The following is a 19,973-nucleotide window of genomic DNA, read 5'->3' on the forward strand; positions in this document are numbered from 1 at the left end:
AAAAGCCCCTGAACAGACCCCAGATAGGAGGGGAGCTCGGGATCAACGGGCCTTGCCTGAGCGCCAGGGCAGAGGCTCCCCTCAGATGGCTGTGTGCATGGGGGGAGACCTCGTTGGCTGTTTCCTGCCAGCCAGGCTTCAGCCCGGCGTCTCTGCAGGCTCTGCCTCTGATCCCAGCACAGCCCCGTCTTGCCCGAGCCTCCTCTACCTCAGTAACCCCTCCCTCCGTTCCCGGGCTCCGAACACCAGTGCAGAGGGGGCCATCCTATCAGAGATGCACCTCTCACCTGTCCCACTGGCCAATGCAGGGGCCACAGGCGTTGGCCAGGACGATGCCACCCACATCCCTCAGGACCTGGGCCTGCGGGGGGAGAGGGAGGCCAGGACTGTCAGGGGCAGGCAAGTGCTGATGGGAAGAAGGGGCTCAGCCGCTCATGTCCTGGAGCCCTGGGGCAGCCACGGCTGATCCCACCCTGCAGCCGTCACTCGGCCGGGGGCTGGGAGCCGGGGCAGGGGCGCGTGAGCACTCACGTAGCCGTCCCGCTCGATGGTGGCACGGATCTGCTCGGAGCCCGGCGTGATGGTGAACTGGGACTTGCACTTGAGTCCGTGGGCAAGTGCCTGCTTGGCCACAGCTGCTGAGCGCCCCATGTCTTCATAGCTTGAATTGGTGCAGCTGCCGATGAGACCTGGTGCATTATGGGTATCAGGTTAGGGGTCGCCGACGGGGCTGGGCCAGAGACTGGTTAGAAGCCACTCAGGTAGCCAACAACAAAGCAAGGCCACCTGTGACCCGTCATTGGAGAGATGCTGTAGCCACTGTGACCTGAACACAGGTCAGCGGTGTGAATGCAGCCCATGTTCACAGCAGCATCACATGCACGTGCAGGTGATCACTGCTGGGGAGGGCACTGTGGGAGGCGAAGGTTTCCCCTTTTTATGCTCCCTAGTATTTTCTGGAGCTTTTTTATTACTTTATTATCAGGGCCTTTTTTCAGGGGCTGGCGTTGTGGCACAGCGGGTTAAGCTGCATCCCGTATCCGAGTGCTGGTTCAAGTCTCAGCTACTGCACTTCTGACCCAGCTCCCTGCTGTGGCCTGGGAAAGCAGTGCAGGATGGCCTGAGTGCTCGGGCCCCTGCACCCACGTCGGGGACCAGAATGGAGTTCCTGGCTCCTGGCTTCAGGCTGGCCCAACCCCAGCCATTGTGTGCATCTGGGGAGTGAACCAGCAGATGGAAGTTCTGGCTCAACCTCTGCCTTTCAAATAAATTTTATATGTGAGAAATGTTCTCAATAACAATCAGTCTTATTTCAGGAAGCACACACAGTGAGCACAGGCGGTGGCCAGCCCAGGGATCTGGGAGCTCACCCACGCGGATGTCCAGGGGCCACCCTTCCTTCTCTGCCACGGCACCCACTTCGGCCACAGGGTGAGCCAGGTCGGGGGTGAAGGGTCCATTGATGTGCGGCTTCAGCTGAAGAATCAAAGAACAGAGAGGAAGAGGAGGGAACTGGGTCAGAGTGTGGGCAGCCTCTGCTCACAGCCTCACCAGGACCCTACAGAGGGAGGCCAAGTCCTTGTTCTCAGGGCTCAGACTTCGCCCCAGCAACGCCCCAGCAGGTGGTGCTGTGTGTACACCAGCTCCTGAGACCCCTCCAACCCTCCAGGCTGGGCTGATCTGTGCTCTCCAGAAGCTGAAGCTCAGAAGTGACAGGTCACCCAGCTAGCAGATGGCAGAAGCAAGGTCAGAGGTGACAGGTCACCCAGCTAGGAGATGGCAGAGGCAAGGGAGGGATCAAGGTCATCTACTCCTAAGTCCTAAGTTGTTTTTGGAATCTCACCTAAGGCCAGAGGCTTGCCTGCGACACTGTTGTGCAGGCCAGTCAGAGTGGGCTGCTGCGCTGGGCCAGCCCGCAGTCTCCCCAGGTAACCGAGCTTTGGCTACCTGCAGAAGGCCTAGTAGCAATGAACTGATCACGCCATCAGTGAGGAAGCAGGCAGCCAGCTGTGTTGTTTTCTATACACGCTGGCAGAGTGCTCAGAACCTGTGCTTCCCGGAACTACTCGTTTCACAAGTTATTTTTGTTTTTGTTTGCTGAAATAAACTACTGAATTTGATTAGGGTCAGGAAGTTCCCTCTTTACAGTACTCACTAACAGGGGAGGGCGTTGTGGCACAGTGGGGTAGGCTGCCACTTGGGGTGCCTGCATCCTGTATTGCAGCTCATGGTTTGGGTTCTGGCTAATGCACCTGGCAGGCGGCGGATGCTGGCCCACACCCATGTGGGAGCCCAGATGGAGCTCCTGGCCCAGCCCCGGCTGTTGTGGGCATCTGGGGAGTGAGCCAGGATGGAAGATCTCTGCCTCTCCTGCTCTGTTACTTTATCTTTCAAATAAATCTTTTTGTGGAAAAATATTCATTAACAAATGCAAACCACTCAGAGAAGTGCCTGGCAGAGAGCAGACAGTGGTTAGGTGGTACAGCTGTTAACTACCTGCATTAGCTCATCATGTCACAGCGGCCTTAGGTTTTACACATGAGGAATGAGGCCCACGCGTTGTGAGGCCACACACTAATACAGCCCGCTCCTTCCCCGCCCGCCCTCCTGCCCTCTGCACGCTCTTCCTGGTCTGTAATACAGCCCGGCTCCTTCCCCCGCCCGCCCTCCTGCCCCTCTGCACGCTCTTCCTGGTCTGCAGCCTTCCGGACGGTAAGCCCTGCTTGAGTTCTGCCCTCTGAACTCTGGTAATAGAGACACCCTCCAAAAATAAATAAAAAATTAAAACCAAACAACACAAACCCTCCAGGATGCAGTCTCGCCTGCTGAAGCTGAAGTAGGGGCAAGCTGACACCTATTTCTCCCTCCGCTCTCCCCATGGCCCCATCTCCCTCCGCCCACCTCCCCAGGCAGCAGTCTGCAGGTGCACTGGGCAACCAAGGGGCCGTGAGCCCTGGATCCCCCAGTGCAGAGAAGGCAGCATCCCCACCCTCAAAAATTCCCTGAACCCAATTCCCTTCCGCACCTCACTGAGGTTAACTTCAATCAGTTGGTCATAATGGCAGCCAGGGTCAGGTACCAGGTGGTCCTTGAACTCCTCAGCCAGACTGGCAATGTCTGAAACGGCAAGGACGGGCGGGTGGGCGCCGAGGCAGGGCAGTCCGGAAGCCATCCTGAGATCCCACCCCCCATCTGTCAGAGCCGGGCAGTGCTCAGCTGGGTGCTGAGACGACCAAAGGTAACGCCCAGCACACGCCCTGTCTGCCCACAAGGGCTCAGGCTGCAGGAACGTGGGGATGTAGAGGAGTGAGGTGCACGGGCGGGGAGGCTTCCTGGAGTAGAACAGCAGTTTCCAGAAGTCACTCCTCACAAAGAGGGTGAGAGGCTTGCAGGCACGAGGCCATGTGCTCGGGGCTCTCCCACGACCCTCGTGCACCCTTCATCTCCCCTCACAGGTCCCAACACCTTATTGCCTCTTCTAAGCTTCAAAGAAGCCAAGCCAGACCCTCAGGGAAGCTGTGGGGGAGACTTTCCCTTCCTCCTCTCTGCAGGAATTTATAAAGAGCTCCATGTCATTCCCAGGGCTTCCTGTAGGGGGCACCAGGGGCCAGGCCAAGAGGGGCAGCCACTCTGCCAGGTGAAACTAAATCCCAATCCCGGCTCCAGGATCCCTCAAACTTGGATCCTTGGAGAAGCAGGAGAGCCACACGCAGCCGACTCCTCACACACCTTCAGGTGCTTCTCAGAGCCTCTGAGCCCCTTGGAGACCCCAGTGTAGGACCCCGGCGCAGCTCTGTCTCCCAGGGAGCGAGGGCACCCACACCCCTGGCCCAGCCTGCTCACCTGCCCGGCCCGTCTTGCTCAAGTACTTCTTCATCCTGTTGTTGTAAGGGAACACGGAAGTGGTGGCCCCGATCTCTGCACCCATGTTGCAGATGGTCGCCATGCCTGTGGTGGAAGAGAGCCCGTGGGCTGGTGCAGTGCTGGCGTGGGTGTCCCCAACACCGCTTCTCACCAGGGAGCTGTCTTACAGCAGAAAGACTTGTCCCTGGAGGCCCAGAGTTCAAAGCAGACCAGTGATGGGAGGCCACTGCGGCCAGGGCTGTGTCCTGGCGGTCAGAGCAGCTACTGCTGGGCCGAGCCCCCACAGCTAAGTTCCAGTTCTAGGCCCAGTGACCTTGCTCAGCACATCAGCTGGCCTCCAGGCACTGAAGGCTGCCTGGCCACACCCTGCTCATTTGCTCCCGTGTCCATTTCCCAGGTGAGGGAGCTGGCTCAGAGACGTCCAAGGTCAGGCCACAGAGCAAATGAGTGCAGGTGCTGACGTTAGGGCCAGGTCTTTCCACCTCCTGGGGCACTACATCACAGGTTCCCCAGCAGTGAAGATGGGGTGACACCCACTGGCCCACGGGGCATCACACGCAGTTGGCCAGGCTCACAGGTGTCCCCGCCCTCTACGGACACTGGGACACGCGCATGGGCCTGTTAGCTACTTCCCAACTGAGCCCCATCACTGCAGAGGCACGACAGCTCTGTGGGCTGAGGCATCTGGACCAGGCCGTGTCTCCCTGGATTCCCGAGGCCTGTCACCAGGAAGGCGCCGGCTCCCACCTGCTCATGGGTACAGGCAGGGGGAAGTAAGCAAGGTCAGACTCCAGCCACAGGACGATGTGGGACGGCAGCACCACTCCTGTCCACCACTGTACCCAGGGCCATGGCCAGGGTGCAGCAGAAGCTGGCTTGGCCCAATTCTGTGCAGCCACAGGAAGTCACGTGCCTCCTGGAGGCCTCCATCTCACCATCTGTTTGACTGACCATCTATCGGGCTGTCTGCGACCTCCTTCACCCTCTACGCACTTAACCCCAGTTCCCAACCTGCCCGGCCACTCATGGCTTCCACTTTAGTGCAGGGCGAGAGCCCACCACCTGCCACCCTTCTCACCAGTACAGGAGATGGAGTCCACGCCGGGCCCGTGGTACTCCACGATGGCACCTGTGCCGCCTTTCACTGTGAGGATGCCAGCCACCTTCAGAATCACATCTTTGGGGGAGGTCCAACCCGACAGGGAGCCCGTCAGCTTCACGCCAATCACCTGGAGGGCACAGGGCGAGACAGCAGTTAAGGTCCTGTGGCCATGTTCCAGGCAGGAGGCAAGGGTGGGACCTGCGGCTATTCCCACTTCTGCTTGTTCATCCCTGCCTCCTTCCCAAAGGTCTGTCTGAACTGTTCCCACGTTCTGGCTGCGTTCCCCACCCCCAAATCATCCCTGCCACCCCCTCTTCAGCCAGCCCGGAATGGGCCCCTCCCTGCCCCTCACCTTGGGGCACTTCAGTTCCCAGGGGATCCCAGCCATGACATCCACGGCATCAGCACCCCCGACTCCAATGCAGACGCCCCCCAGGCCTCCACCGTTCGGAGTGTGGGAGTCAGTGCCGATCAGAAGAACCCCAGGGTATGCATAGTTTTCCAGAATGATCTGAAAAAGAACCCAAGATCTTAGCTTAGAGGCTCTCAGCAGGGAATGCAGGTAAAGGCCAGATGGGCTCTGCAAAGCTGCCCCCAGTGGCCCCGGACCACCTGACCAGCCCCTCTCCTCCAGGATGTGACGGGTGGAGCCAGCCATCTCCAGTGTAGCAGGAAGAGCCCACATCTTGGGAGACGGGCGACGTGGGCTCATGACAAGCTTCTAGAGTGCTTGCTGCATGGCTTCGGCCTGCGAACACCTCCCTGTGCCCCAGTGTCCTCACAGCAACACATCTAGGCCCCAGGGTGAGCAAGAACCAGACAAGCAAGCATACTCGAGTCTGTCCCGTGAGGGGCCCAGGGACTAACGTGGCCACGGAGATGCTCCTGATGCCGTTCCCTGCCTGCGCGGGAGACTGTCCAGGGTGTGCAGCGTGCCTCTCTGGCTCCTCACCAGGGTGGTCACACAGGGCACCTAGGGAGCATTCTGGGGACTCAGTGGGGACACAGAGCCATGAGCTTTTCCACTGCTCCATGGGCAAGAAGTGCAGGGGATGTCTGCCCGCTCCCAGCATCCTGGAGGTGGCCGAGGACTGAAGTGAGCACTCGAAGCACCGACCACCTGCCCTATCCCCATCCTGTCCTGGTGTCTCTTCATCGAGGCCCTGCTCTCAGCTTGGAAGGCCTTTGGCTGGCAGAGGCAGGGTGGGGTGTGGATTTTCCCCAAAACGTTAGATGAGAAGGGCCGGACACTGGAGGCTGTCTGAGCCCTGAGCCCCACGTGCTGGGCCTATGAGTGGTTAGGGGACCCTGGGCAAGTCAGGTCTGCTCTCCAAGTGTCAGTTTCCTCTTCTCGAACAAACAGCTGCACTGGCAGTAGGGCTTGCTCCCTGGATCAAAGACCACAGAGAACGTGTATTTAGCCAGGTGACAGTGTCTGGGACAGGCAAGAGTTTTCTTTCTTTTTTTTTATTTTTTATTTGACAGGCAGAGTGGACAGTGAGAGAGACAGAGAGAAAGGTCTTCCTTTTGCCGTTGGTTCACCCTCCAATGGCCGCCGTAGCCGGTGCACTGCGCTAATCCAAAGCCAGGAGCCAGGTGCTTCTCCTGGTCTCCCAGGGCCCAAGAACCTGGGCCATCCTCCACTCTACTCCTGGGCCACAGCAGAGAGCTGGCCTGGAAGAGGGGCAACTGGGATAGAATCCAGCACCCCGACCGGGACTAGAACTCAGGGTGCCAGCGCCGCAGGCGGAACATTAGCCTATTGAGCCACGGCACTGGCCAAGAGTTTTCTTTATTTTATGCTCATCTTTCAGATGGAATTATGCTCCGATGCCTGGCTGCTGGGAGAAACAGATCAGAGATGGAACAGGCTCTATGAACTAACAGGACTGAACGGTGGGCCGGCTCCCTGGGGCACCACAGAAACCCCAGGGCCTCTCCCTCAGGCTAGGCAACTGCCCAGTGGACTCAGCAAGGTACCAGGAGTCCTGCCTTCAGGTCAGAACTGGCTCCATCCACAGGGCAGTGGCGGCTGCTGGGACGAACAGGCCGACACCGCTTGGCCATTTTCTGTCTCTGGCCCTCCCTTGCCTCAGCCACACACAGAGATTTAGGACGGGTTAATCCTTCAGGCTGTGGTCAAAGTCTGATCCATGACGACAGACACAGAACTCAGGGTGGTCTACACGATGTGGACACAGTGTGGCCCACGTCCTGAGAGGAGGCCAGTGCAGGATGCGTGGTGAGGAAGTCGACCGTGGCAGTGACCTCACCCGTCTGTGGCTGAGGCTGAACAGATAGTGACAGGGGTGGGAGTGCATCTTAGGCCGGGCTAACACCACACAGAGCTAACACCGCAATTCTGCCGTCTTGACACACACACACCCAGGACCTCTCCTGTACCGGCCCGGCCCAAGTCCAGCTCAGAGGAATGAAGGAGCCACAGTCCCTGTCCCACAGAGCGTGCTACTGGGGCCACAGGAAGGAGTGCCCCCCAGGATCACAGAGGGAGCCCAGTGCTGGGCACAGGGAGCCAGGGAGGCTTCCCAGAGGAGGTGTTCTGCCAGGCTCCCGGGACACAGGCATTCAAGGCGGTCCGAAAGGGCTGAGGTCTGGTTTGGCCTCTGAGGACCAAAGCTGCTAGCACCCTGACAGAGAGGGAGAAAGAGGGAAACCGTGCAACACTCACGGGGCCCCTGGGAATTGTCCTCAAAGGAACAAATCTGCCAGCAATTGGCCGGGGGCAGTGGTGAGGCGGTGTCACTCACAGCCCAAACTCAGCGGGCGGCAACAAGGCTGCCTGAGGTGGACAGGGGGACGCCGGGCGGGGGTGCCTTCGTAACAGAAGGCCGAGGCTGGCTCCACCTGACTCCCTAACCCCACTGCGGGAAGAGGGTGCTGGCCGCCGGGCTGGGGTGACCTGCCAATCCCAGGCAGCCCCTCCTGCCAAGGGTGGTGGTGCCTCAAAGGGCAGAGCAGTGATCCCTGGTCAGCTCCAGTTTCCCAGTGGGGCGGACCTGGGAGCCCATGCCGGGTCGGATTACAGCCGACTCAGCAGGCCTCGGCTGGGGGTGGGGAGAAGGTCACCTTGGAGAGGGATGGAGATAGGTTTCACACAGAGGACGGGTGATCAGTGGACAGTCAGCTTTGATGAAAGGGAACCACCTACTGCCCTGGAAACGAGGCAAACAACGCCATCCACCCAGAGGAGAACCCATCCTTGGGCAGACCCCAGGGGAGCTCCAGGCTGCTATGGCCATGTGTCCTGCAGAATGCCACGAAGGCGGGGGAGGTGACAGAATCGTATGCAGCACTCACCCCCAAGTCACACTGCCTGGTACAAACCCTGGCCCCACCGCCGCAGCTCACTTGGCTAATCCTCCGCCTGCGGCACCAGCACCCCTAGTTCCGGTTGGGGCGCCGGTTCTGTCCTGGTTGCTCCTCTTCCAGTCCAGCTCTCTGCTGTGGCCCAGGAAGGCAGTGGAGGATGGCCCAAGTGCTTGGACCCTGGCACCCACATGGGAGACCAGGAGGAAGCACCTGGCTCCTGGCTTCGGATTGGCGCAGCGTGCCGGCTGTTGCGGCCATTTGGGGAGTGAACCAACAAAAGGAAGACCTTTCTCTCTGTCTCTCTCACTGTCTAACTCTGCCTGTCCAAAAAAAAAAAAACTGGCCCCACAACCAGCTGGTGGTGTCCCTGGGCAAGCGCATTAACTTCTCTGCGCCCCGGTCTCCTCATCTGGGAGGTGTGTATAACAAACCCCCGGCCCAGGTGATGATGGTGAGCACTGAGCAAGCCTGGCTCTTCAAACGCGACGTCCGGTACCCAGCACACAGACTGCTGGCCACCCTCGATCAAGGCTTGGGAGAGACAGCGTGAAAAACAACACAAAGCTTCCATCAGAGACCGCAGCATCGACGCTGGAGTAACGCTGGCAAGGAGGTGCAGAAAGACGCACGTCAAACTCAGAACGTCCCTGACGGGGAGGTGAAGGGGTCGTTTTACTTCCTCACTCGGAGAAGAATGTACACCTTGAGATGGTGGCGATGGATTCTGGGAGCAGAGGAGGCCCCTAGGCGCTGAGATGTCCTGGGCCTCTCGGAAGGGCTGAGCCCAGCTTACCTGGTGAATGATTCCGGAACCGGGCCTCCAGAAGCCCACACCGTACTTGGCACCTGCAGTTGCCAGGAAGTTATACACTTCCTGGTTTATGTCCTAGTAAGACAAATCAACATGCAGAGCGTTAGTGACACTCTGGCCAGGGCCTCCTGCCTACCCCCTCCTCCCCTGTGACTGCAATGCTGGCACTGGGAAGGCAGGCCCTCTCCTAGAGACCTCCTAAAGTAATTCCTGAAGGCTTGGTGTTGGCCCAGCCTCAGCTGGGAGGCCTGGAGAGAAAGCACCCTGCTCCCGTCACACCTGGCCTGGAAGGAGTCCCTGCCCTGCCCTGGGTCTCGAGTTTCCTATTTGGGGAAGAACCTGGGCTCAGCAATCCCTGTCGAGTTCCCAAGGCCAACAGTGAAGGGGGTAGGGGAGGTTCCACAGCCCAGCGGGTGGGAGGAAGACCTGGCAAGTTCCTGGGCAAGTCAGGCTGACCCCAGGGACAAGAGCGACAGGACAGCGGTGGAGCCTGGAGTCTCAAAGGAGGACCCCAGGAGAGCCGTGCTGCACAGCAGGGAAGGGCCGCTGTCAGCTCCCCAGGCCCCACAACACCCCTTCCTGTGCGCTCCAGACCAGCGATGCAGCCTTCTGGGCCCACCTGGTGCCCTCAGGTAGAGGAGTGGCAGGCGAAGAACAGGGCCCCAAAGAATCTCTTTAGTTAATAATTAAGATGCTGGCTTTTCCACTTACAAATCAGTCACTATGAAACGGGCACAAAGCAAGGGGCCGTGCTCCTGCGTCTGGGTGAGCGTGCGAGGCCGGGAGGCCGGCAGCCCCACAGCCCCGTCGCAGTCACACTGAGCTCAGCCTGGATTCCGCTCTGCCCATGTGACCCGGGAAAGGTCACTCTGCCTCTGAGACCCAGCCAGGAGGACCTTTTTCAAATACACATAAAACTGACCATTTCTCTCCCCTGCTTAAACCCTTCCCTGGGTGCTAGGCTGGTGCTCACAGCCCTTACCACGGCCCCCGAGGCCTGGCCTGGTCTCTGCCTGGTCCCTGCCACCGCCCACCTCCCGTGTGTGTCTCTTCCACACACAGCACCAGCATGCCATGGGCCCCTTTATAACTTCACAGAACATCAAGTTTCCTCCTGCCTCAGGGCCTTTGCCTAGGTTATTCTTTCTAGAATGTTCTTTCAGCCAATATCAACTTATCTATTCAGGTCCCAGCCTCTAGGAGGGGCCTTCCAAAACTTCACAGAAAATACGCATTATAAAAAACTATGCGTGGGGCAGCTGTCCGCTGGGCTGAAGAGGCCCGGGCTCCAGGCCATGCACAGCCGCTGGCACGGCAGGAACTCCCATCACCTTAGCAGCACTGCCGCTGCTAACACGGAAACTGGCCGCCAGCAGGCAGGACCCTCCTTTCAGCTGAGTGGAAAAGACCACCATGCACCCAGGACACAGACTGGGGGGCCAGGCTGGCCAGAAAGGGCTCGAATGGGAATGCTGCCCCGAGTGTTTCCCATGGGGATGAGAGGCCCTGTGAGCCGCGCTGACCCCGGGAGTCCGAGGACTTTCAATCACATGCCCCACTCCGTGCCAGCCAGGCTGTGGCTCTGCCAGCATTCAGCTCTTGCCAACAGCCCCCCGTGGGGAGTGCCCACTCCCACTGCAAGCGCCGAGAGCGAAGAGGCCCAGAGCTGGGAGACACAGGCCTGCTGCTGCCAAGCGTCATACAAAGGCGCCGCAGGCAGAGCCCAGGAGAAGGGGCAGGGATTGGATTTTGTAAGGAAGGGGGCAGAATTTAAGGGGAAAATCTCTAGGGTGTGGCAGCCAGCACTTTGGCTGGGTGAGCCCAAGTTACTAAGAAAGAGAGGCCCCGAAGCAGGTCAGTCGGTAAGAGAGCACCAGCGTGGGAGCTGGGCTTGGGGTTAACCCAATCGCACCTTCACGCAGCTGCGGGACTCGGCTGTGACGCGACGTGGCCCGCCTCGCTGCCAGGTCCTCAGAGGGTCAGAGCGAGCAAGAAGGAGCACAGACCCTGCTGAGCGCCACGTGCGGAGGAGTGCCCCTCACTGCTTTGCAAAACAGAAACCTGGACAGGACAGCGCAGGCGGCGTGGCGCCCCAGGGGCTGCTCCTCGTCCTCTCTTGTACCCGAGGGACCTCCACTGCACTAAGAATAATGACAACTTTCAAGATCTTCACAATGAGTAAGTGGTATTTACAGAATTATGTTTTGAATTTATCTGACGGCAAGGGAGAGAGAGACAGAGAGCTCAACTGATCGATCAACCTATCTTCCATCCGCTGATTCTCTCCCCAAATGCCCTCAGTAGCCAGAGCTGGGCCAGGCCAAAGTCAGGAGACAGGAAGTCTATCCGGGTCTCCCACATGGTTGGCAGGGGTCCAAGGACTGGGCCATTGTCCACTGCCTTCCAGGCCCTTGATATGGGATGCCAACGTCACAAGTGGCGGTTTGACCCGCCGCACCACAATGCTGGCCCCCAACAACAAGTTTTATGAGCAGACGGGGGGCAAGTGTGAGGGGCAGTGGTTAAGGCACTGCTTGGCACACTTGCATCCCACACCGGAGTGCCTGCGTTCCAGTCCTGGCTCTGCTCCCGGTTCAGACTTCCTGACGATGCAGACCTCAGGAGACGGCCGGTGATGATCCAGTACTTGAGCTGCTGCCACCCACATGGAAGACCCAGACTGAGCTCTCTGTCCGGCTTCAGTCTCGTCCAGCCCTGGCTGTTGAGGGCGTTTGGGGAATGAACCAGCAGGTGCAGATCCCTCTCTGTCTCCCTCTCTGCTTTTCAAATAAATAAAATAAATGGAAAACCAATACCAACCAACCAGAATAAACAACACAGAACCCCCAGAATTTGGAGGGCTTTGCCTCCCATCCCACGTCACACCCACCCACCTGCCCCGACACCACCTTCCACACACCTTGGCCCGGCGCAGGTCCTTCTCACCCCCGACCTGAGCCTCGATCAGATGGTCACAGTGGATGGTGGAGGGCACAGCCACCTTGGGCAGCCCACTGCTGATGAACTGCAGCATGGCCATCTGCGCCGTGGCGTCCTGCATGGCCACGCGGTCGGGCCGCAGGCGCAGGTAGGTCTTGCCCCGCTCGATCTCCTGGTTGGCTGGGTCATCCAGGTGCCCGTACACAATCTTCTCTGACAGGGTGAGAGGCCGGTTCAGCCTGGAGGGAAGGGAGAGGTGGCCTGATCCCAGTCGTCCTCCTTCTGCCCACCGCAGCCTTGCGCTCAGTGAGGGTGGGCAGGGAGAGGGAGCCTGCACCAGGCCTCGAGTCCCACTCGGGTGGAGACGTTTGGTCCTGCTCCCCGTGGCAGCTCCGGCCATGGCACAGCCACGGCACAGCCCCAGGCACTCCAAGTTACTGATGACTAAGTGAATGACAATGTCACAGAGCTAGCAGGGTTGGGTCTTCCAACACATTACTCACCATTATCTGATAAGAACCTATAAAGTATGTATCTCACCACTTCTTCACTTGTTCCTGTCATTTAATACAAGCACCAAGAGGGAGCAGGCTCAGCAGTGATGCAAACGACTCAAGTTCACAGCTCCAGTCTGACCGTGGACCTCTACTCCTCTCTGCCTGTGGCCCTCCCTGTGGACGGGGACTCAAGTTCACAGCTCCAGTCTGACCGTGGACCTCTACTCCTCTCTGCCTGTGGCCCTCCCTGTGGACGGGGACTCAAGTTCACAGCTCCAGTCTGACCGTGGACCTCTACTCCTCTCTGCCTGTGGCCCTCCCTGTGGACGGGACCAGCCTCCCCGTCACCTAAGCTGCGGTCAGTCCTATGCACACCCCTCTACCGCAGATGGTGCCTCCTGGCTACCTTGCAGCTTTTCCCATTAGCACCACTCGCGTGCCCCCACTGAGACAGTGTGGCTGTCAGTTCTCCTGCACCCCATGTCCTGTGAAGTCCACCCCTCCCTTCCTTATCAGGATCAACAGGGCAGTCCAAGCCTGGCCTTTTGGTGGGGTGTGTGTGTGTTGTTCAGCTTCTGCCAGGACTTACGTGCCTCTTCCTCCCCAGCCTCCCACACATCTGGACGGAGCTCTGGGTGGGCCAAGAATCCCCGCCCCCTTAAAGTTTCCTGAGGATTCCCGGCTGCGGCCTCCGCCCTCCTGCTAGGCCTCCCGCCATTCTCAGAGCAGCAGAGTCCCGCCCACACTAACAGGCCTTGCCCTAGCATAGGAGGCCAAGAAAGGAGGTGTCAGACCGGCAGGCAGGCCGTGCTCTGGGTCTACAGCTGACCCCACACTGAAGCCACTGTGTCACCAGATAAGACAGCCTTCCTCGGGGAGCTCAGCCCGTCCACTCTGCGCTCAGGCGGCCGGGAGGCGTCAGCCACACTGACACACACAGTCCTCTTTGTTTCTAGCCTTGTTCAATTACAACTGGCCACAGTAAACCCCATGTATTTCAAGTGTACCGCGTGGTGAGTGTTGACATAGCTGACGCCTGTGAAACCAGCACTGTGTTCAAGATGCTGAACACACCCGCCTCCCCCAGCAGTTCCCTCTCACCCCGCCCGGGACACCACGCCGGTCATTACAGGTCAGTGCTGTCGTGGCTTTGCATTGTCCTGGACACTTCCCTGCATGTAACTCACTGCCCCTTCACAAAGCAAGGGGCCCAGGGAAGCACAGAAGTGGAGGAACTCGTGCCCAGGTGGCAGAGCCGGTGAGTGGCAGTGCTGGAACACGAGGGCCCGCGGTGTGCTCTGCGCGTGAACCTGTCCTGCCTCTCGACACCTGCAAGCTTAGACCAGAGCCCACTGCACAGGGAGGGTCCAGTTCCCACTGCCCGTCAGCTAAACGATTCTGCTGGAAGAGAGACTTCTAACTGCCAGCTTGGGCTCCAGCCTGGCTAAGATGATCCAACCCCTGGAAAGTCTGCAACCTCTAAGGTACCAGCTCTGCAGGTACCAGATCAACTGGTGATTCTGAGAATTTCTACAGGTCTGCCCTCAAGAGCGCCTTGAGTGAAAACCACACTAGCCTGAGGGACAGCCTGCCTGTCTGCAGCACCTCTGAGGCTGGTGTAGGGCAATGGCTGCTCAGGCCTCAGCCCATCTTTCTGGACCCCGGGGTTTAAAGATCCAAGGCCTTGGGGCCGGCGCTGTGGCATAGTGGGTAAAGCTGCCACCAACTCATATGGGCGCTGGTTACAGACCCAGCTGCTCCACTTCCGATCCAGCTCTCTGCTGTGGCCTAGGAAAGCAGCAGAAGATGGCCCAAGTGCTTGGGCCCCTGCACCCACGTGGGACACCTGGAAAAAGCTCCTGGCTCCTGGCTTCTGGCTTCAGATTGGCCTAACTCAGCCCATTGAGGCCATTTGGGGATTGAACCAGGGGATGGAAAATGTTCTGTCTCTCTCCCCCTCTGCCTGTGTCTCTGTAACTCCACCTTTCAAATAAATAAATGAATCTTTAAAAAAAAAATAAAAGATCCAAGGCCTTGAAAGCAATGTCTGAAGTTGTACAGAAAAGCTTGACAGGGCCGGCACTGTGGCACAGCGGGTTAAAGCTCTGGCCTGAGGCACCGGCATCCCATATAGGTGCTGGTTCTAGTCCCAGCTGCTCCTCTTCCGAACCAGCTCTCTGTTGTAGCCTGGGAAAGCAGTGGAAGATGGCCCAGGTCCTTGGGCCCCTGCACCTGCATGGGAGACCCGGAGGAAGCTCCTGGCTCCGGATTGACACAGCTCCGGCCGTGTGGCCATCTGGGGAGTGAACCAGCAGATGGAAGAGCTCTTTCTTTGTCTCTATCTCTCTCTGTAACTCCTTCAAATAAATAAAATAAGTATTTAAAGACAAAAAAAAAAAAAAAAAAAAAGTCCTGACAGTGACAAAGCCTAATGACAGGTCCGTCACCACATCTCCTTGAGGACACACGACAGTGGTGACCTGGGTCCTCTACGTCTCCTATTATGTTCCTTATTCCTATGCTGGAGACCCAGTTCCCAAGAACAGAATCATACTCCTCTGGCATGGACTTGGGTTAGGGAAAGAGCCCCCCAGCAAGGGCTGGGCCTCTAACAAATTTTTTTTTTAAATTTATTTAATTGAAAGTCAGAGTTACAGAGAGAGAGAGAGAGAGAGAGCTCTTCTATCCGCTGGTTCACTCCCCAGCCGCGACGGCCAGAGCTGGGCCAGGCCAAAGCCAGGAGCCAGGAGCCCCATCTGGGTCTCCTAAGTGGGTGGCGGGGGCCCAAACACTTGGGCCATCTTCCACTGCATTCTCAGGCATGTTAGCAGGGAGCGGGATCAGAAATGGAGCAGCCGGGATTTGAACTGGCACCACTATGGGATGCTGGCATTGCAGAAGGCAGCTTAACCTGCTTCCATCACAGTGCCAGCCCCTTAACACATTCTTTCGAACAGACCTTTCTTTTTATAATACCTCACCTCTACTTTCTTTATGTCAAGGTTTCTCAGCCATAGCACTATTAGCAGTTTGGGCCAGTTTGCTGGGAGACCACCCTGTGCACTGTAAGATGGTTAGAAGTATACTTGGCTCCACCACTAGGTAACAATAGACCCCCATTGAGCCCTGAATTCAGAATGAAAAATGTCTTTAGACATTGCCAAATGTCTGAGGGCATAAAACCTACCATTCCCTACCTTGTCAAGACCACTGATCTATGGTAATAGTAAAAATGGAATCCTGTCTACACTAATCAGGGAAGTCCCACAGGAGTAACAGTTCAAGTCCCAGCTGCTCCACTTTGATCCAGCTCCCTGCTAATGCACCTGGGAAGTAGCAGACAATTGCTCAAGTGCTTGGGCATGGCCCCTGCCACCCACGTGGGAGACCCAGATGGAGTTCTGAGCTCCTGGCTATTGCGGTTATTTGGGGAGAGAACCAGTGGATAAAAGATCTGTCCCTGCCTCTCAGGTAGGTGAAAATAAATAATAAACATTAAAAAAATTAAAACCTAAAAAGCTCCCAGTGTCTAAAAGGACATTTAAGAAAAAAAAAAAAAAAAAAGGATCTGTTTGAAAGGCAGAGCGACAGTGAGATAGGAAGAGACAGAAAGAAGTCTTCCATCTGTTGGTTCACTCCCCAGCTGCATCATCTGTGCCTCCCAGGTGCATCAGCAGGGAGCTGGTGGGAATGTGGAACAGTCAGAACCCAGACTAGGCGCTCCAACGTGGGATGCAGCATCCAGGCTGCAGCTTACCCACTGCTCCACAATGCCCGCCCTGAAGGGCATCATTTTTTGTTATTTAAAGCGAAAGTGAATGGAAAATAATACTCTTTTGTCAAGTATCTCGAAGCACACTTCTATGTTAGCTCTCCGTCCACACACAGTGAAGGGCAAGGTGGAAGTGGGAAGGAAATCCATCATTTTCCGACAGAGCTGTGGTCTGAGTGCCAAGAATAAATGGAGCATTGCTTCCTGGAGAGATGGCACGTGTATAAGGTCCTACGTTGAGGGGACAGTGGTTCTTGGCCCTGACCGCACTTCAGAACCAGCTGGGAAACCACCCAGCGCCTCTCCCACTTGGCTGTCACACAAGTCCCGGGGACCCTGTTAAGCAGCAGGTTCTGACTTGGCAGCTCTGAGCCGGGGTCTCAGATTCTGCAATTCTAACAAGCTCCCTGCAGCCAAAGCTGCTGGCCCATGGACCACATTTTGAAGGGCAAGGCCCAGAACACTTGAATCAGAACTGCTGGGGGTTGGGCCCAAGGTTGGCTGTACTGAAAGCTTGCCAGGTGATTCTCCTGTGCAGCCTCAACAAAACCCAGGAAAGCACTAGAACCAACGCTGGGAGGTGCTATAGTCAGACAGACCTGCACTTGAACTTGGGCTGAGTTTGGGCCCAATCACTGAACAGACGATGGACCTTAGGGCATTTCCCCAGTCAAACACTCAATGTCTGATCTGAAAAATGTGGAAGGGGAGGAACAACCACCTGGAAGGGTTGTTGAGGGCAGGAGCAACATCTGAGAGGCAGCTGCTCCTAGGGCTGTCCTCAGTAGGCGGCAGGTTCTTACTATAATTAGGTGCTGCCGTGCTAGAGGCTGTTGGGGATACAGACTAAGACAGTCTCTATCCTGAAACCTGAAATCAGGATACCAGGAAACAGAAAGCCAAGCGGCAAAAGAGCTCAAGGTAGTGGCTGAGGCACCAGACGAGGTCCCAGCAGCACACGTTGGGTGGCCTCACGTAAACTGCTTCTCCACCCCCACCTGTTCCCTGGCTACTCAGATCTGTTCTCTTCCAGGGTCACCAGTGTCTCAGAGAAGCCACCAGCTAGGCAAGGACACAGCCCTGTCTGTAGCAGGTCAACTCCACAGCTGTGCGTACTGTCAGCGCCTCATGCTCCTGTGGTACCTCATTCATCCTGCTGGTGGCAGCACCTTGCCCAGGACCGGCCCACACAACAGCAGGGAAAGATGACTGTGTTCACCCACTCAGGCCAGGAAGAGACTGCTCAGCACCCCACCCTGGCTTCCTCCTGGGGCCCAGGCCCTGGGCCTCACACGGAAGAGGAAATACACATGGTTCTCCAGGCTTTGGGACTGCTGGCTCCCAGGGGCTGGCCCAGGGCCAGCAGCCCACCCTGAAGAGGTGGGGCTGTTCAGCGGACCTGACAGCTTCCCTTTGCCCGTATAGCTAGGCTTCAGAGCTGAGATTCTTCCTGGCAGGGAGGGCAAAAGTCCCACCGCTGATCCGGAAAGCCCTCCCCCAGCGGGGACCTCGGCACTCTGAGTACCTGAGCGGATGCCTTCACCTGGCTCCTCCTCGCCCGCAGGAGCGGCACCCTGCGGAGCCGCCCATCTCCCGCAGAGCGCCCATCTTCCCGCGGAGCCGCCCATCTTCCTTCGGAGCCGCCCATCTCCCGCAGAGCCGCCCATCTCCGCAGAGCCGCCCATCTTCCCGCAGAGCCGCCCATCTTCCCGCAGAGCGCCCATCTCCCCCAGAGCCGCCCATCTTCCCGCGGAGCCGCCCATCTTCCCTCGGAGCCGCCCATCTCCCGCAGAGCCGCCCATCTTCCTTCGGAGCCGCCCATCTCCCGCAGAGCCGCCCATCTCCGCAGAGCCGCCCATCTTCCCGCAGAGCCGCCCATCTTCCCGCAGAGCGCCCATCTCCCCCAGAGCCGCCCATCTCCCGCAGAGCCGCCCATCTCCGCAGAGCCGCCCATCTTCCCGCAGAGCGCCCATCTCCCGCAGAGCCGCCCATCTTCCCGCAGAGCGCCCATCTTCCCGCGGAGCCGCCCATCTTCCCGCGGAGCCGCCCATCTTCCCGCAGAGCCGCCCATCTCCCGCAGAGCCGCCCATCTCCCGCAGAGCCGCTCATCTTCCCGCAGAGCGCCCATCTCCCGCAGAGCGGCCCATCTCCCGCAGAGCCGCCCATCTCCCGCAGAGCCGCTCATCTCCCGCAGAGCCGCCCATCTTCCCGCAGAGCGCCCATCTCCCCCAGAGCCGCCCATCTTCCCGCAGAGCGCCCATCTCCCGCAGAGCGGCCCATCTCCGCAGAGCGCCCATCTTCCCGCAGAGCGCCCATCTCCCGCAGAGCCGCCCATCTTCCCGCAGAGCGCCCACCTCCCGCAGAGCCGCCCATCTCCCGCAGAGCCGCCCATCTCCCGCAGAGCCGCCCATCTCCCGCAGAGCCGCTCATCTCCCGCAGAGCCGCCCATCTTCCCGCAGAGCGCCCATCTCCCCCAGAGCCGCCCATCTTCCCGCAGAGCGTCCATCTCCCGCAGAGCGGCCCATCTCCGCAGAGCGCCCATCTTCCCGCAGAGCGCCCATCTCCCGCAGAGCCGCCCATCTTCCCGCAGAGCGCCCACCTCCCGCAGAGCCGCCCATCTCCCGCAGAGCCGCCCATCTTCCCGCAGAGCGCCCATCTCCCGCAGAGCCGCTCATCTTCCCGCAGAGCGCCCATCTCCCGCAGAGCGGCCCATCTCCCGCAGAGCGCCCACCTTCCGCAGAGCGCCCATCTCCTGCAGAGCCGCCCATCTTCCCGCAGAGCGCCCATCTTCCCGCAGAGCGCCCATCTCCCCCAGAGTGCCCATCTCCCCCAGAGCGCCCATCTCCCGCAGAGCGCCCATCTCCCGCAGAGCCGCCCATCTTCCCGCGTGCAGCCCTACCGTTTGCGAACAATGTTGATGTTCTTCTCGAGCAGGTCATAGCGGATGTATTCGTTGGGCTCAAAGTGGCTCATGGCCACCTTGGCCCGTTGGCACAGGATGGAGGCCACATGGTACTGCCGCACACCCAGGGCTTTCTGCAAGCAGACAGACAGCAAGGTCAGTGGCGCGCGCAGGAGGCTCCAGCCCGAGGGACAGCTCAGTTTGCTGAGAAAACTGAGGAACCAGTGTGGCAGCTCTTCAGTGACAGCTTCCTCATCTAAGCAGAGACACAGCAGCCACAAGGAACGCAGCCCGAGGTGGCAAAGCGCGAGGAAGTCACAGGTAGAACCGCTGCGACCAAGCCAAGTTCAATCATTTAAGTTGTGTCATCTAGGGACACACCCCTGAGTCCCAGAGAGGAAACAGGGATGTAAGACAACACAGGGGTACTGAGGCAGAATGAGACCACGAGCAAAACTTCTCCTTCGGCTGTGAAGCACTCCCCAAGTCAGAGCTACTGCTCCACCGACACCATCCACTCCCTGAGGGTTGGCATCAAGCCTTCTTCATCTCACGGCCACACCTATGCTAACTGGCACACATCAGACTCATTAAATATTTACTGACTAGGTAGGAACATCAGAACAGCAGACCCTGTGCATGAACTCTGACTGCTTCCTCACGCTTGCAGAAGCAAGGTCTGACGCCCAACGGTCAACTGTGATCAACTGTGACCGGCAAGGCCATGTGACTTCCGAGGCTAGGTCACACAAAGG

General features: G+C 58.5%; 1 protein-coding gene across 1 annotated transcript in view; it reads right to left on the bottom strand.

Moving 5' to 3' along the window:
* Positions 1-19,973, bottom strand: part of ACO2 (aconitase 2) — a 43,978-nt gene that overhangs the window by 4,605 nt on the left and 19,400 nt on the right. Inside the window, exons 2-11 of the mRNA XM_062202776.1 lie at positions 19,216-19,352; positions 12,028-12,286; positions 9,090-9,182; positions 5,319-5,477; positions 4,943-5,093; positions 3,844-3,948; positions 3,026-3,117; positions 1,371-1,476; positions 532-689; positions 288-361 (exon numbers count right to left, since the gene is read on the bottom strand). Coding sequence (XP_062058760.1) covers positions 288-361; positions 532-689; positions 1,371-1,476; positions 3,026-3,117; positions 3,844-3,948; positions 4,943-5,093; positions 5,319-5,477; positions 9,090-9,182; positions 12,028-12,286; positions 19,216-19,352 — 1,334 coding nt within the window. The remainder of the gene's footprint in view (positions 1-287; positions 362-531; positions 690-1,370; positions 1,477-3,025; positions 3,118-3,843; positions 3,949-4,942; positions 5,094-5,318; positions 5,478-9,089; positions 9,183-12,027; positions 12,287-19,215; positions 19,353-19,973) is intronic.

This window comes from Lepus europaeus, chromosome 10 (genome assembly GCF_033115175.1).
Source record: "Lepus europaeus isolate LE1 chromosome 10, mLepTim1.pri, whole genome shotgun sequence".
NCBI classification, from domain to species: Eukaryota; Metazoa; Chordata; class Mammalia; order Lagomorpha; family Leporidae; genus Lepus; species Lepus europaeus.